Source organism: Eptesicus fuscus, chromosome 6 (assembly GCF_027574615.1).
Source record: "Eptesicus fuscus isolate TK198812 chromosome 6, DD_ASM_mEF_20220401, whole genome shotgun sequence".
NCBI classification, from domain to species: domain Eukaryota; kingdom Metazoa; phylum Chordata; class Mammalia; order Chiroptera; family Vespertilionidae; genus Eptesicus; species Eptesicus fuscus.
Window position 1 is genome coordinate 90344344 of NC_072478.1, and position 18340 is coordinate 90362683.

General features: G+C 47.8%; 1 protein-coding gene across 1 annotated transcript in view; it reads left to right on the plus strand.

The window, feature by feature from the left end:
• The window catches only part of GALNT10 (polypeptide N-acetylgalactosaminyltransferase 10), a 175665-nt gene that overhangs the window by 92094 nt on the left and 65231 nt on the right, over window positions 1-18340 (plus strand). Inside the window, exon 4 of the mRNA XM_008152252.2 lies at window positions 10026-10192. Within this exon, the coding sequence (XP_008150474.1) occupies window positions 10026-10192 (167 nt within the window). The remainder of the gene's footprint in view (window positions 1-10025; window positions 10193-18340) is intronic.

Below are 18340 nucleotides of genomic sequence, written 5' to 3' on the forward strand. Positions count from 1 at the left end.
CCATATTCTGGAACCAAGAAAACAAGTCTCCATAAATTTAAAAGGTTTAAAAGGTTTTAAGTGATACCAAATATGTTCTCTGACCACAGTGGAATAAAATTTAGAAACCAATAACAGACAGTCACTTAACATTTCTAAATGTTTGGAAACTATGTAACTAATTTATGAATAACAAATGGGCCAGAGAAGAAATCAAAAGGAGAATTAGAAAGTGTTTTGAACCAAATCATAATGAAAAGAAAATAATATCAGAATTTGTGGGATGTCACTAAAGCAGTACTTATGGGGAAGTTTGTAGGATTCAAGGCCTATATTAGAAAAGAGTGGTCTCCAAATTGATGACACGAGCTTCTACTTTAAGAAACTAGAAAAAGAAGAACAAAGTATTCCAAAATAATAGAAGAACAGATACTTTAAAAGATCAAAACAGAGATCAATTAACTAGAGAATAGAAAACCAATAAAGAAAAATCAATAAAACCAAAAGCTGGTTCTTTGAGATGGTCAATTAAATTGATTAACTTCTAACCAGATTGATCGGCACAAAGTATCGGTATCGAGAATCAGAGAGGTGACATAACTACAGATTCTGTAATATTAAGAAAATAATAAAGGAATATTCTTAACTTTATGCCTATAAGTTCAACAACTTAGATGAAATGCCAAATTCCTTGAGAGACACAAACTAGCAAAGCTTACTCAAGAAGAAATGATTAGCTTGAATAGCCCCGTGTCTAGCAAACAAATTGATATTGTAGTTAAGGACCTTCTCACAAAGATGGGCTCACTGGTGGGTTCTACCAAAAATTTGAGAAATAACACAAATTCTGTACACTCTTCCAGAAAATTAAAGAGGAATGCCCTGCGGCCATCATGCTTGGCTTACAAAGCCCAGTAAGCCCGGAGGAGAGCAACGAGGAGCAGGGCTGGAGAGATGTCTGGGGTGGTCATGGTGGGGTTTATCTTTTTACCAAAGTGAGTAAGATGGGAAGCCCTGGAGGGCTTTGAGCAGAGAACAACATGATTTGATTTTCGTTTTCAGAGAATCACTTTGGTTGCTGTGTTAAGTGTAGACTGTAGGTGGCCAAGGGTGAAGGCAGGGGAAGAGTTGAGGAGTGTATGACAGCAATGCCGAGTGGCAGTGCCTCAGACCCAGGTGGGAGCGGCAGAGAGATACCTGCTGAAGATGGACACGCCGAGGTTTATTTTCAGACAGTGTGGCTATGAGGAAACAGAGCAGACAAGGATTACACCAAGGTTTTTGGCCAGAACCACTGGGAGATGGTGTTGCCATTTACAGGAAGGAAGTCTTTGGGAAGAGTAGGTTTGGGGGAAATCAAGATTTTGCTTTCAAAGCTGAAGATGTTATTAAACATCCAAATGACATTGTCAAGTAGACAGTTGGAAATGGTGACAGGATCCTTTGCTGAGTTGCTGTGTTTTTATTGTGGTTTTAATTCACTCGCTTTCCTAGAACAGCAAGAAATGCCTGAGGCACAACAGATAGTAAATCTAAAAATGCCCCAGGGTCAGCTGTGGTCTGTGGTGTGGTCTGTAACGTTTGTGTGCTATGTTCAGGTCACAGTGAGGGCGGGGCCTGCCATCTGCATGGAGATGAATGACGAGTCTCCACCCAGCTCCCCCCCCCCCCCCCCCCCCCCCCCCCACACACACACACACAGTGCCATAGAGCAGGGATAGGCTTGGGCGACAAAGTTTTTACATATTAGCAGTTTTTACCCTGTTTATCTTAAATCGAGTGGTGGAGTAAGCTTGTTTGACACTTATGCTGGAGGACTTTAGTATAAGATGAACGCCCCAGACATGCCCAGGAATGTGCGGGTGCAGACTCCCTAGTTGGGCAGGTTGTTAGCCAGGCATTTGTGTGGGAAGTGGGAGAGGGACAGAAAGAGGGGCTGGAGCCTGAATGGTTTGTGAGCTGGGAAAGGAAAAAAGTCCAGGTTTCTTGTGTTGGGTCTTTGTGTGTGTGTGTGTGTGTGTGTGTGTGTGTGTGTGTGTGTTTTGTTTTGTTTTTTAGTATCACCGACTTTTCAGGAGCCTTTGTAAGGCTCTCTTCTTAAGTTAAACAACTCCTTTCTGAACAGCAGTCTTTCTTCCAAGACAACAGTTATTGATCCATCAGACCTAGTATTGGGGTTTAAAGGTGCTCATATGCCTTAAAATAAAATGGCAGCCAGTAACATTTCTCAAATCGAAGTTGTTTTCTGTAATTTAAAAAATAGGTTTCAATGAATTCAGCCCTTGAGTTGAAATTGCAGAGATAATTAGCTTACAAGCAAAAATGGCTGCCTGTCAACTAAAAATCACATGGGCATGTGTCCCTACGATTTATGCTAGGTGGGAACCAGCTGACCTCCACGTACGCTGGTGTGTGGCTTGTGGTTCTTTTATCATTTATGCAAACAGATGCATTTTCTTAGTCTAATGGAAACGGAAGCTGTGCTCCCCATCAACAATAACGGTTCCCACATATCAAGTGCTGTGTGCTCTACCAGCCTGGCCTTACTTGTTCCCACTTTGAGGTTTTGTGCGATAATACTTTTCATCCTCTCTGTTTCGACATTATTTCCTCGTTTACAAAAACGTTGTCACAACTCCTGTGTGATTCCAGCCTCTCTGGAATTGTATCTGATGGGGTTCACTAGCTCCATTTTACAGGTGGACTAGCTGAGCTGGGGGAAAGTTCAGCTCTTTGCTTGCAGTTCACACAGCCAGGAGAAGGCAAAGAAGACACGGACCTGGACCCAAGCATGTGCTCTTTCTGCTGCATCACACACAGACTGAGACCCATTCTTCACGGAGAAGGAGGGAGACATTCTTAAATTCTCGCCCTTTGTGCTTGAAGGTTCTTGGACCAGGCATAGCAAGCAGGACTGGCCGGATAAATGGACGCAGCCAGCAGACTACTCAGGTTGCGTTCCTTTACCTCTCTTGTCCAGGAGCAGATAAAAGGCACTCAGTAACGTTGGCCACAGAGATGAGTTTAGTTGCTAAGTGGTATTGGCCTTGAAAGGATTTAAGGAAAAAGAGAATAATGACTGGAAGATAAAGGCGATTACCAATTCTCTCCCTTCATTAAGATGGTATCAAGGGCAGCATGATAAGACAAGCACAGAGCAGCTGTTCTTACCGAGAACAGAACATGATTCCCTCCTAATTGTAAGCCTCCTTTCCGCACTTTTTTTGAGTGGGGAAATCAGTAGTCCCTCTTCCCCTCTCCCCCCACGCCCCACCATATACACTCCTCTCTCTATTCTTAAATCTGCCCAGGTAGTGGATGGTAACAGTTTAGCTTTCTATAGTTTTTCCTTTGCTTAGGCTACATGTATAGATATATCAAGAGGTTTGGGGTTTTGTTTTATAAAAATATGACTGTTCTATTATATATTTTATTCTACAAGTATCTTCGTTTGTTTAATATATTATGGTCACATCTCTAAGGTATTCCTAATAGCTGTGTAATATGCCACAGGAATCTAATCTATTCAACCCTTCTTCTGTTGGCAGGCAGACAGGTACAGGCAGACAGCTTGTTTCCAGATTTCCAGTGGCAAAGAACATGTATCTTTACCTTTTGTTTCTCCTTTTCTCTTTCATGAATCATTAAGAATCTTGATATGAAAGCCCATTTCTTCCTAACATTTGCCCGGCAGCTGGCACCCACCCGGGATCTGAGGTGTGGTCCTTACGGCTGCCCTCTCATGCTGGTAATTCCAGCACCTGGACCTTGCAGACCACATTGGCGGCCGGAGCCCCTCCTTCCTGCTGTCAGCCGTGTTTAAAGTGGGAGCCCGTGGGATACACTGCCTGTTGCAGCTGCAGGAGGGCCGGTTCTGTCATGTGGGACAGCTGGGGGAAGAAACTTGGATTTTGCTGTGGGCTTTTTAAAAAAATTGTTATTTTTACAACTGTCTTAAAACTAGATGTGATCTGAACAAAGGGTTTGTAAAATGTGAATTCAGAGGGGAAGAAAAGACAGCACAACCAGGGTCCTGTAAATACTGCTTGATCTGAAGTCCCTGGTGCGGTTAGGGGGTGCGAAATTGGTGATGAAGGATGGTGCAGAGGTGCCTAATTAATATTGATAATCCTCTGTGGTTCCCCTGCCTGTGTGCTGAGAAGAGGGAAGAGCAGGTGAGTGCAGCTGGCTGTCAGCAAAGCCTGACCGGAAAAGGACCTCCCTGAGGATGCCAGCCGGGGCCAGGTTGTCACAGCCATCCTCTGGCTCCTCTGATGCCAGCCAGGCTGTGCTAAAGGGGAAGCCAGTGCCTGTCTCATCCCCTCTCCAAGCCTCACACCCTCACTTGGAAAACAAAAGCGTTGGACTAGGCCAGTGGTCAGCAAACTGCGGCTCGCGAGCCACCGTTTGCCGCTCTGTTGACTGAGTTTGCCGGCCACTGTCATATACTACCCTTTACCTCTTTGCACACAATATGCCACAATTGCCTAATCCTCACAGCTTCCAACTACACGGTAACATTTAGTCTACCAGTGGTCGGCAAACTCATTCGTCAACAGAGCGGCAAACCGCGGCTTGCGAGCAGCATGTGGCTCGCAAGCCGCAATTTGCCCACCACTGGACTAGGCCCTTCTAACTTTAGTTCAACCCAGCAGCCATTCATCACCTACTCGCTGTTTGCAAGGCACAGGGCTGGGCGTGTGGATGCGCCACTCATAGTGCCTTCACTCCCTGTCTTTCCAGGCTGTTCTCAGCCTGTCTTCATCTCACACTCATAGGCAGTGAGGGAAAGTTATCATCTCTTACTGCTTATATTATCTGTCTGCTCCCCCATCTCGCTCTGTATCCCATGGGACAGGGACAACAGCTTGTTCCTCCCCATTATAACCCCAGGGCATAGCATAGTGTGTGTCACATAGTAGGTGCTCAGTAAACATTTCTTGACTACACAAACGATTGGGAGTGAGCAAATGAGAATGCTTTGAGCCATGAACTGGCTGAAGTCTGCGGTACCAAGAGTGGGATACATGTCTACAAGAGCAAAGCTCTTACTGAAGCCTCGTGCCCTTTCCTGGGATGGCCACCCCAAACTCCAAGAGAACTGAAGTTAGCATGCTCTGCTGTGCGTTCTCCACACTGACTCCTCTGTCTCCAAGGACAGAGCTACCTACTTCTTCCTCCACAGGGCTGTTTGGCTCTCATGACATTCTCGTGGTGTTACCACCCCCCTTTCCCAGATAAGGAAACTAAGGCTCAGCAAGGGGTGGAACCCAACCCTGGGTCTCACAGCTTGGGGGTGGCGGTCAGGATTTGAACCCAGGTCCAGGCACAGACAGTGTCAGGTTTGTTGGCTGGAATCAAATGTGTTTCATAGTTCCCTTCTAAATGGTTGGATTTTTCTATTTCAAAGTTGATGCAGAGGGAAGATTTTTGCAACGCTTCCCTTTGATTTTGACTTCTTTTCTTTTATATTCTGGTGTTCCCGCAGTGTGCCCCGAGGGCGCATCTTAAGGGCCAGTGTATTAATTTCATCTTTGTGTTCCAAGAGTTCAGAACCCTTTAGGGAATGTTAAATTGGGGCCCGCTCTGTCACAAATGAGCTCGGTCAGCTCCCAGGCCTCCGCTGCCTCCCGCGCCCACCCCCCAGGCTGCTTTCTCCGAGTCAGTGAATGAGCAGCGCTCTCTTCCTGCAGCTGGAAAGAGAGGCTGCGCCCTCAGGTTGGAGACAACTCCCGGGAGCAGGAGTTTCTGCCTCTGCCCTTCAGAAGGCACCATTAGGTCCAAAACAGGTTCATTCGACTGAAAGGCTTAAAGAGCATCCAGTTGCATCAGCAGGGATTCTCTCAGTTACAAGTGACAGAAACCTAACTCCAGCTGACTTAAGAAAAGAAAATGTATCGGCTCATGTAACTGAAAAGGCCAGGAGTAGACCTTGACTTCAGCCATGGCTGGGTTCAGGTCCCTACGTGATGCCAGCAGGAACCCCTCTCTCCAACTCTTGGCTCTGTTTTCTATTCTGTCAATCATTTTAAGACAGGGGACCGTCTACATGGTGGCCCCAGGCCGACCAGACTTGTATCCTCGCATGCTGGGTCTCAGCAGAAAAGAGCTTACCTCGCTCCCAGTTGTCTCAGCAAAGATTTACTCTGATTTACCGGTGCCCATCCTTGAACCCATCACTGTGGCTGGGGAGCTGCAATGCTCTGATCGGCTGAGCCAGGCTCCCTTGCTCATCCTCAAGGAAAGCAAGGATCTCCCCCCCCCCCCAAACCTTATAGAAATGAGGGGTGGGAGATCCCCCGTGGAAAGTCAGGATGTTATTCCCATAAGACTAGGAAGACAGGAATAGGAGAGGGGATACAGAGCAGGCACACAGCCTTGCCATTGCTCAGTGCGGCCCCTTATTGACATAAGTAAGGCCCAGCGAGGAGACTGGCATTGTTGCATGCGGAGCAGACACCAGAGGCAGGACTTCAGGCTCCTACTTAGTTCCCTCAATTTTTGGTTTTGATCTATTTGTTCTTTTTGCTTACATAATTAATAGCATTGACACACTATCCCTGTAAGAACATAACATGGCCGAAACCGGTTTGGCTCAATGGATAGAGCGTTGGTCTGCGGACTGAAGGGTCCCAGGTTCGATTCCGGTCAAGGGCATGTACATTGGCTGCGGGCACATCCCTGGTGGGGGGTGTGCAGGAGGCAGCTGGTCGATGATTCTCTCTCATCGATGTTTCTAGCTCTCTATCCCTCTCCCTTCCTCTCTGTAAAAAAAAATCAATAAAATATATATATTTTTTAAAAAGAACATAATACGTATGAAGGGCAGATGGGTTTAAATCCAGGCTCCAGCCCTTACCAGCTATTTGACCTTAACCGGTTACTTAACTTCTCGCTGCCTTGTCTCCTCTTTGTAATGGAGGCAATGACAGTCCCTGCCTCCTAAGAGCATTATGACTGTGAAATGACATTAATCCCGCCAAAGTGCTTAGAACATTACCTGGCATAATGGGAATCCTGAACAGATAGTTTCTCCTATCACCGTTGTCATCTTCCACCTTATTTGGCAACTGCTCATCGGTATTCTATAGTTTGAATTTTCACATTTATTGAAACTTTCCCTATTGATGTACATTCATTTTGTACTCCTTTCACTGCTTCAGTGTGTGTCGGGGAACACCCCCGATCGTGCCTTGCTGACCTCATGCTCTGCACCCCTAACTTAACCTGGCCCTGACAGAGTAGGGACCTTACCAGCCTGTGTGTGACCAGATGATGGTGGAAGTGCTCGTGCAAAGGGCAGAATGTTCTTCACTCAGGTCTTAGTTGTAAGGTGCTGCTTTTATGGCACCATCTGGGGCCGGAGATCCTGAGCCAAGAGGACGTCCAGACTGTGCGCTGGAATGTTCCCCATGTCACTGCTTTGACCCTCTGCGAGGGCATCGCTCTCTCTGGTCCTGCCCAAGGATGGGCTCCGGAAGCCACGCTGCACCTGGGAACCCACAAAGATTTGGATGTCGTGTTGTAGAAGCAGGTATACGTTCAGAGAAGAGGGCAGAGGTCCGCCGCAGGTGGGCGCGTTGGGCAGGACGCCGCTGTCATTATCCGTTGTCCTTCAGCTTTTCTGCGTTTTCCAGACTTTTACACTGAGCAGTTAACAGTTTTATCAAGAAACACACACACATATAAATGTTATTTTAAGTAGGTAGTATCTATATTTGAGTCCTAGATCCAAGTCACTTACCTGTCTGGGCTCTGTTTTCCGTGTGGGAAATGGGGTGAGCGCTCCCTCGTTCATCTCCCTCCTCGGGGGCTGGTGCCGAGTTAGAGGAGAGAGAAGGGAGAGTGCTTTGGGAACCATCAGGCACAGTGCACCGTGGGGAGGCAGAGGTTGTTGTTGTCTGATCATCGCCAAACTGAGCCTCTTTCATGGGCAGCAGTGCCCTAGTTTCCCCTTCCTGGAGACCACATTCTCTGGGCTGCTGTCTGAAGGCTTCGGCGAGGGGATGCGCTGTGTTCACCACACACAAAGGAGCTGGGCATATGCCACCAGCCAGTGTGGACGTCTCAAGACACAGCGTGCAGACAGGTCTTAAAGGGGACTGCTAAGTGGGAGGGGGGGCGTCCACTGTGGCTCTGGCAAAGGTGGGTGGCTGGGGCTTTTGGCAACAGGAAGGTGGCCAGTGGCCTGGTCTGTGGAACTAAGTTTCCTGCTGGACACTGGAGGGATTCATGTCAGCATGCCACACAATTATTTTTATTTAAACAAAGAGCCTCTACTAAGCTGCGACCAAACTACTGACTAGTGCCAATGGCGAAAGTCAAAACGCCATTTTTTGTCTATTTAGTAATTAAATGGATGGATGGGTGGGTGGGTGGGTGGGTGGGTGGATGGGTAGAGAGAAGAGGGAGAAAAAGAGAGGAGACCAAGAGAAGAAAAAAAGGCACTTATTCAGGCTTATCATTCAAGCTGAGCCTTTTAGTTGAGTCCTGAGTAATCTTTAGTTCCAGGACTGGATTAGATTAGAAGTGAATTTAGTCTGTTGCAGCCTTGTCTACTTCCCTTACTATACGATGCTGGTCATGTTATCTACCGGCAGGCTGTGGGGTCCCGCTCTGGGGTTTCAGAGAGCCAGGGCTCTCCACTGGGTAATAGCTCTATTGTATTTCACCCCTTGGACTCCAGGCAATTTATGACAGCTAACCCCCTCAACCCGCCCCATGCTGCTTCAGTCACGCCAGCCTCCTGTGAAATTGGATGGAAGGCAGGATCTTTTGTAGCAAACTAGATGTCACCTGTTTTTCTTGGCCACAAAAGACCCAGCTGAGTTAAGGGAAAGGGATTTTTTAAAGAAAAAAGTGCTTCCGTTTATTTTTGAAGGCGGATAGAGTGAAGTTGGAGAAGGCTGGCTGAAATGATCAAAGGGATGAGAGAGGTGAGGAAAGGGGAGGCGAGGGGCTGTATGAGGCCTGGATATAAAGAGTCCAGCCGGGTGGAAGAGCTTGAGGGGACATGCAAGAATTCCAGAGTCCCAAGGGGAGAGAGAGGGGCTGGCTTCTCCTTCCAAACCGGGCTGCCAGAACCAGAGGAGTTCGTTCACACGGCTGCACCTGAGCTCACCGCCAGAATCCAAGAGTTTAATCCTCTACCCCAGCCACCCTCGGTGCCTCCAGCGGAGAGAATTTGAAACTCATGAACCCTGACCCACTTTTTCTCCCAACATTTCTTTCTGAAAATTGTCAGACATACAGAAAAGTTGAAAGAATTGTACGCTGAAAGCGCAAGTTCCCACCATTTAGATTCTGCAATTTAAAAAAAAAAGAGAGAGAGACTTAGGAGACACATTAGCTAAAGGCAGAATATGAGCCTTGTCTGGGTACTGATTTATATAAACCAACTGTAAAAAGGCACAAGAAGATCCAGGAAATTTGAACACCAACTAGGTATTTGATGATATTAAGGGACTCTGGCCATTCTTCTGGGTGTTCTAATGATGTTAAAGGCCCACAGAGGCAGGGCCTTCCACCCTCCAGCTTGCCCTGGGGCTGCTAGAGAGCAGAGGAGAAAATGCCCCTTTCCCGGTAGAGCCCAGGGAGGGACAGGGAGAGGCCCAGTGTATTCTTCCGAACTCATGCATAAATGGTTTGCCCTCCATTGGGGAGGAGTGTGCGGGGAGGTGGGGTGGGGTAGGGTTAACGACGGGCTGTCCTCCACGTGGAGTCATGAGGATGGGCACCACGTTCCCATCATGATCGAGGCTGAAACGAGTTCGTGCGTGGACAGCACTCAATCCCAGTGCTGCTCCATCAGCATTGGCTGTCGTCGTTTTGGGTCTCGTATACTTACCCCTGTGGAGTACGTGCCCAGGGATTGGAGGCAGGCCTTCAGGATGCCAAGTAGGAGAAGGTTCTGCAGTGACAGAGGTGTCTCTGGCTTTCACCTCTTCCCGAAAGGCTGGAGAAGAAGGGGATTTGCAGTTGGCCGAACCACATGCCTGCGTTCTCTTGACAACTGTCCTCTCCCTGTCCCCCATGTGTCTCTCTAGCTGCAACAGCAAGCGCTACCTGGAGACGCTCCCCAACACCAGCATCATCATCCCCTTCCACAATGAGGGCTGGTCCTCCCTCCTGCGCACCGTCCACAGCGTGCTGAACCGCTCGCCCCCGGAGCTGATCGCCGAGATTGTGCTGGTTGACGACTTCAGTGATCGAGGTAGGGCCATCCACCCAGTTCCTGCCCTCCATGCTCCAACCAGTGACTTGCTTGCCACGGGGGTGGCAGGTTTTCCTGCCTTCCGCAGCACCAACATAGTCTCCACTTACCAATGCTTGCTGTGACTGGCACGTACACGAACCTGGCACGTACGCATTATCTTGTTGACTGTATCCTTGCTGCAACCCATGATGTAGGTTCTATTCTTACCCCATTGGTAGCACTGTAGAAAGGCATTAAACTGCAAACAACAGAAAACTTGGTAAACAGCAGTTCAAACAAGTAAGGGGTTACTTCATTTATTTATTCAATCATTCGTTTTATAATGAGATTTGGGATTGGCACAGCTGCTCAAGGCTATCATCCAAGAACCAACCAGGCTTCTCTCTTTCCGCTTCCTCCTCCTCATGGTCACAAAATGGCTGCTGTGCCTCAGGAAGAAGGAGGAAGGGCGAAGAGGACAAAGCCTCCCCCTTTCAAGGCTTTGCCTTCTTACTCAGGAAAGTCTTCTTATTCAGGAGAGGCGTTTGTCCACAACCCTGGCATTGGGCACCCCTATCTGCCAGGGTGGCTGGGCCATGGGGGCGCTTTGGTTTGGGGCCTCTCTAGTGGAGGCAGGAAGGGGAGCAGTGGGTTAGAGAAGGTGTTAAGTGAGCCCCTTACAGTATCTGCCACACCATTTAACAGATGAGAAAACTGGGGCTCGCAGGTTAAGTGACTTACCTTTGGTCACACAGCTCTTAAGTGGTGATGTGACCAAACCATGCCTGCCTGACCCCAAGCGTGATCTCACCCACTGGACCACACTGCCCTGCAGCCAGTAGCCTCAAGCTTATTCTTTGCGTCAGAGGTTTCACCAGTTGCAACAAATCACGAGAAATCCTTTCATCTGCTCACCTTCTTGTAGAGGCACTAATATAAGCTGACCTCCCTGTCAACCCATATTCAATGCTACATTCTTAATTACATGCCTTTAGCACAGAGGCCTCAGTGGGATGTGTGAGTGTGTGTGAGCGTATGTGTGCAAACAGACACAAACACCCCTAGACACACATATCAGAAAGCCTTCCCTAACTCTTGGCCTATACTCGTTCTCATGGGACCCTTTACTTTTCCTTATCACAGGCAGAATCAAATTGCAAATAAGTATACCATGTAGACATTATGTGTGTAAACATTGCCTGGTTGTATGTCTCCCCTACTAGACTGTACCTTCTAAGAGCAGGGGCCACCACATTGGTCTTGTTCACTCATTAAACATACATATTTGATTAAAGAATGATCAGAGCTCTTTCCCTCTGTTCCCTTAATACTTGGCCACCATGGTTACCGTAGCATCTAGCACCTTATGTGAAATTTACCTGTGTCCCTGAAGCGAGGTCCGTGAGTCCACTGAAGCCAGGGAGGGGTGTGTCTCCTTGTCTCCATAGCCCTGGTCTTTAGCAGATAGCCTGGCAGTAGTTACGTCTTTGATCCTGTCCTCTCACTTATCAGATCTGTGACCTTGACCCAGTCACCTGACCTCTGTGCTTCAGTTCCCTCAGCTGTAAAATGGGACCGCAATAGTACTTCCCTCTTCAGGGGCTGTGACTGTTAAATGAACTATATGTAAAGTGCTTAGGATGGTGCCTGGCACGTAGTGACCCCTAGAAATAAACGAGCTTGGTGTTGTTACTGATATTTATGTCTGGTTGTCGAGGAGGGAGTCGGGGGTAAATGTACAGATGCGGAGGTGCAGGTACAGCCTTCCGCTTTCTGTGGGTGAAAGCGCTTTGCGAATTGTAAAACACCGAACAAAGTTCTGTTGTCTCACCTCCCCCCTAAACTCTCTCCTGCCCGTTCACCATGTAGGGGGCCATTTCAATGTGCCAGGCCCATACATCATCCCATTTATTCTTGGCAGCAACCTGTGAGGGAGGCCTTGGGATGGTGAGTCTCTGGTGAGGGACCGGGGTTAAGTGTCTTGCCCAGAGTCACACAGCCAGTGAGCGGAACACCCAGGCCTGCGGACTCAGAGCCCAGGACCCTTGCTCTGTGCTGTGTGCTGTTGAATCGGCTCCGACTCCTGGTGTTCCTGCAGAGGAGTGCTGTCCACCACGTCCTGTCCTCTGCAGCCCTGCTGGGCTCCTGCAGACGCCTGCCTGCGGCTCCTCTCGGGGAGTCAGCCTGGCTCATGTTTGGTCTTCCTCTTTTCCTGCCGCCGTCTAGTTTTCCCAGCATCATCGTCTTTTCCAAAGCACCCTGCCTCCTCATGATGTGCCCAAAGTGAGGCAGCTTCATTTTTGTCGTCTCTGCCTCCAGTGATGTTTCAGGCTTAATTTGCTCTGGGACTCACTTCTTCATCTTTCTGGTGGTCCTGGGTATCCGTAGAGCTCTCCTCCAACACCATAATCCAAATGAGTCAATTTTTCCCCTGTCTGCCTTCTTCACTGTTCAGTTTTCACATCTGTACGTAGTCCTTGGGAATACGAGGGTGTGGATGATCTCCGCCACGACCTTGTTCTCCCTCTCTTCTGCTTCTGTTTACCAATCTCCTCTCCCACCCTCGCCGTCTCCCAGTCTGGGCCAACCACCACAGGCCCAGGGCTTGCAGCCGGACACTGAAAAGGAAAATAAGCGAGCACATTGCCCATGTGATTACTGGGTTCCATGCACTCTGCTGCAGCATAAACCACCTCTGTTCCTTGGGGCGAGCACCTGAGCCTTCCTGCAGGCATGGCTGCCTGCTCCGAGCAGGCTCATTGCCAGGTCGTTCCTGCGGACTGTGGCAGCAAGAGTTGCACTCACTCGCTGGCTCTGTCGCTCCTTGTGCACCAGACACGGCAGGGCTCTCTGTCCCAGAGCACGCCAAGCTCCTTCCTGCCTGGGGATCTTGCCGTGCTGCTTCCTCCACCTGGACATCCAATTCCCAGCTCTTCCCACGGCTGGCTCCTCTCGCACCATCTTCAGTTAGGTCTCCCGTCACTACTGCTAGTCACTGTGCTGCATGTGTGATCACATGGCTATTTGTTGACCTATTCGTTGTCAGTCTTCCTCACTAGACCACTTGTGGTCTAGAAGCAGGTGATGAATAACTGTTTGTGAATTAGTGAGTGAAATGAATGAATGAATGAATGAATGAATGAGGAGGGAAGGAGAGAGGAAGGAACTATATGGTAGCTACAATCACACACACAGAAAACCATCACTAGCCACAGGGTCATTTTCAGCCAGCGAGATAGATGTGGCTGTGGAAGACCCAGCAGTTTCTTCTGTGACTGATGCTGGCCCACATCTTTGTGTCCCTGTCACCTGTTTTCTGAAGCATCAGCTGTCCTGGGGGTGGTCCCACAGCCCTTAACAGGTCCCTCTCTGAGCATCACATGGCATCAGCCCTCCAAAGGTAGAAGAAACCAAGCGTCAGCTAGATTAGAAGCAAGCATTTCTCCTTGTTCGATGACAAAAGAATTTCAAGGTCACCTAAGCTACTAGCTGTCACCATGCACCTCGGAGCAGGTGAGGGCCCAGGAATGCCTCGGGGTTTAGAAGGGTACGGAGAACCTTACAGGTGCAGGTGGGGTTCAGGGACCTCTCCTGGCATGGTCTGTATTTGGTTTCTGAAAATCATTCACTAAGAGGAGCTCTGTTGCTTTAAAATGTGTGGAAGTCACAGCTGTACCTCAGCCTGCTCATTTTACAAGTGGGAGACCCAAGGCCTGGAGCAGTGGGCAGGCTTAACTCCGAGCCACAGCTAGCTGGTTGCAGAGGAGACAAGACCCCCATCTGCAGGCTCCTAGAACAACCTTGTCCCTCCTCGCCTCATCTGGTTACCTGAAACATCTGCAGAAGTGCATTATTCCTTTCTGTCCCCACGGACACTTCTCGATAAATTACTTTTCCATTGTATTAAACAGCAAACTTCCTGCTAAAAGAAGCTCATTATCCAGCACGGCCAGTCCTGGACTCTAATGGTTTGCACTTCTAATATTCCAATTTCCTGAATGTTATCCTTGGGGATAAAAATAACATGACCCTCCCTCTCACCCCCATAAAAACTTCCTTGAGTAAGATAAATCTTATAAGACTGACATTTCTGCAAGTGCATCTGTTTCTCCAGAGAGCAGGAATATTAATCCAGTGTGGTGCCATCCCCACACCCAATAAGATAGAGAGGAGACCAAATACTGTCCCATTTCACCAATGACAATGAAGACCAGCGTCCCTGATTGTTGCCCCATTTTCTCAATGAATCACGCATAGAACCCAGAGGAGAACTCTTAACCTCACTCCCCTCTGTCCTGCACATCGGCTGTCAGAGTTGGCAACCTGCATTTTTTCAGAAAAGCAATCATTATTCTTGTTTCAAGAAGCAATTCTCAAGGCAGCTTTGGAAGAAAACTTACTCAGTGGTGATTGTCTTGAAAATGAGATTTGGGAGAAACAATTTCAGAATTACGGAGAGGCTTGTCTCAAGTATGGCAAATATGGGCCATCGCGAAAGACATTTCTCTGGGCCCGGTGAGCAGTGGCAGTTCTCAGAGCTGAAATTCATAGACACTAACTTCAGGCTGGATTGGCGCTGCCTCGCAGAAGGCATTTTCCTCTGAAATGAGTCTCCTCCAGGATCCTCAGGGCAACTAATTGAAATTCAGCTAAGGGTCGAGACCTTGGGTAGGAGACAAAATGGGAGCGGATGAGTTCTTGAAATAAGATCCAGAGCTCTGTGCAGGCAGCACTGGGGACTCGCGTGGAGGCCGCCGCTGACACCGGAAGAGCCCTGGCCGTGCTTACAAATAGGGCACTGCAGACCCAGGGCCTCAGAAGCTCTTCAGACGTGTGGGCTTTGCTTGAGGGTTCGGAGGACATGGGGGTGTTTCTGCAATTGCGAGAGAGGTGAGGGTGTGGGGTAGCGGACCTGCCTCGAGGTCTCACTGCCCGGAGAGGAGATTTTTGTTAGGCAACACAAGAAAGCCCTTCGTTCATTTGTTTCTTTCTGTCCCTCTTCTTCCCCTCCCCACTTTTGAGCAGAGCTGGTTTTCTAGAAAAATGGGATATGTAGTCATGGGAAGGGTCATTGTCTTCGGATGAGCTACAGGCTGCCTGGGATGATGAGGTACAGAAATGAAAGGCTGTGGTATAACAAGCTCACTGACAGCATTTTCCCCAACTCCACTTCCTACCAACAAACAAACCAGCAAAAACGTACCCAGGGCCGGGCTCCCCAAAAGGAGCTTCTTAAGCAGGTACTTGCAGAGCTCCTGGTAGAGTGCTGGCACACAGTAAATGCTCAGTAAGTATCTGCATTTCAACGTGCCCCACTGAACCTGCCCCGTAAGCATCCATTCCTCGGTTCTTGTCATCTCTCTTAAACAACCTCCGTTTGCTTCCAGTGTGACCACCACTGTTGAGTGGCCACCGCTTCCAATGTGACCACCGCTGTTGGGCTCACTTTATTGCTTGGGTTCTTTCAACCTAAGGTTGCTTGTTTTTCTCTACATCTGTCCTGATTTCATTCATAGCCATGCATTCAACAAAACTCATGAAGTGACTCTGCTGGACACGGCACTAGGTGCTGGGGGTACAGCAGGAATAAAATAGACTTCCCTTCAAAGGCTCTCACCCAGTAGGGCAGGCAGACATGGTAAGGGGCAGTCGTAAGGCCATGGAATACGTGCCAATCAGTGGAGGTCCAGGTGCTGTGGGGCACAGAGACGACTTCCCAGAGAAAATTTCTGCTGAACTCAATCCTACGTGATAAGTAGACTTCCTCCCTGGGGTCGGGGAGGGGGAAGAAAGTTCCTGGCAGAGGGAACAGCCAGGAGTGCGGGCCAGGAATCAAGGAGAAAATGTTAACATTTAGGCTTCCCCTCCTCCCCCCCCCACCCACACACACACAATGTTTGTTAGACTATTTTTAGAGCGATTTTACCCCTCCACACTCTGTACACACATAGACTCGCCCACACTGCCCCCTCCCTCATCAGTGTCCTATACCTGCACTAGAGTGGTACATTTGTTACAACCGGTGAACCTGTGTTGACAAAAAATCCATAGTTTATATTAGGATTTACTCTTGGTGTTGTACACTTTATGGGTTTGGACAAATGTATAGTGACATATAGCCACCATTATAGTATCATACAAAATTGTTTCACTGCCCTGAAAATCCTTGGTGCTTTGTCTACTCACCCCTCCCTCCCGCATAACCCCTGGCAACCATTCAGCTTTGAACTGTCTCCATAGTTTTGTCTTTTCCAGCATGCCTAATATAATTGGAATCATGCAGTATGCAGCCTTTTCAGACTGGCTTCTCTCTCTCACCTAGGAATATTCATTCAAGGTTCCCTCTTGTCTTTTTATGGCTTGTAGCTCATTTCCTTTTAGCACTGAATAATATTGCATTGTCTGGATGTTACCACAGTTTATCCATCCACGCTTCTACCGAAGGACATCTTGGTGGCTTCTAAGTTTTGGCAGTTATGAAAAGCTGCTGTAAATATCTGTGTGCAGGTTTTTGTGTGCACATAAGTTTTCAGGTCACTAAGGTATGTATCCCAGTTGTGCAGTTGCTGGGTAAGAGTATGATTAGTTGTGTAAGAAACTGTCACTCTGTCTCCCATCGGCATTGAACATGAGTTCTTGATGCTCCACACCCTCCCTAGCGTTTGGTGGTGTCAGTATTTTGGATTTTTGCCATTCTAATAGGTGTGTAGTGGTAGCTCATCATTGTTTTAATTTGCAATTCCCTTATGACATTTGCTACTGAGCATTTTTTTCACATGCTTATCTGCCATTTGTATATTTTCTTTGGTTCCCAGTGTCTTTTTATTTCCATTTTCTTTTTCGTACCCTCCTAATCTCCCTCTAGTTTCACCCCACCTGAGGTGACTAATGTTAACAGTCTGGTGTGTACCATTCTAGATCGTCTGCATAATAATACTAACATGTAACCCCCATGTAACAAGAGCTAAGACTTACTGAGCATTTACTGTGTGCTAAGTGCATTCACTCATTTATTGCCACAGCACAACCATGAGTTCTATCATTCCCAGCATGAATACCATTTTTTCCTACTTAAAAAAGATAGTGATATCTTCATCCCCATTTACAGATGAGAAAACTGAGATACAGAGAGGTTACGTGGCCAATGTGTACTTTAGCTCAAAGAGACAGAGCCCTGATTTAAAACTATGCATTCTGATTCTAGAACCTTAACCCATAATCTTTACATGCTAATCCCCCCTTTACTGGGATTGTCCTGTACACATTGTTAGTTTTTTGTTGTTTTTTTGCTAATGTATCACAGACATCTCTCGGGTCAATAGACAGAGAACTAACTCGTCTGCTTTTTAATAGATAATATTTCATAATAGGAATCTACATTTAGGCCCTTTACATTGCACTTTGCGTAGTAGACATCCAGTCATATGTAACTTTTATAGCCTGATTTCTTTCATTTAACTTTCTCCAATCGTTTCCCCTTGTCATTATAAAGTGACTATTGCATCTCGCTTCCTCTGAGCATTTATAGTGAAGTAGAAATAGGAGTCCGATAAACCAGAATATTAGCTGTGTTGTTAGGCTGATCCAAAGAACACTACATGGGTCTGTTCATCCCACTTCCTCCTGAAAAAATTGACGCGGGAGAGGTGTACCAGCTGAGGGCAGAGCCTGCGCAGTGAGCACATCACAGGGAGGAGAGGATAAAGCAGGTCGTGCAGGTAGAATGACAGTTCATACTTTGTCTGTCAGGCATCTCCTCCCCCTGCCACCCCAGAAGTGAAACATTGTTCCCTCTACGAAAATATGAGTGCGAGGGAAGCTGGTCCATCTTACAGATGACAAAACTGAGGCTCAGAGAGGTTGGTGGTCGGTGGCTTAAACTGCTTCCCTGCATTAGTCTCTTCCTGGTTAGTAATCCCATTTGACGGGAGGGGCTGAACTGCCCCACGATGGGTTCCGTAATTTTAAGAATCCCACATCTTCAGGATCAGCCTCTAGGGTGTCTTCCCACTAAGAAAATCCACAGGCTCTTGAGTCCCTTCCCTTCTCCTTTAATATCTCTGACATCCTCACTCTTCCCTCTCAAACTCCAAGGAGAGAACTGCTAAGAAGATTTAACCGTTACAGAATATCAATTAGTTTATAATGAGGGGAATCTATAAACCT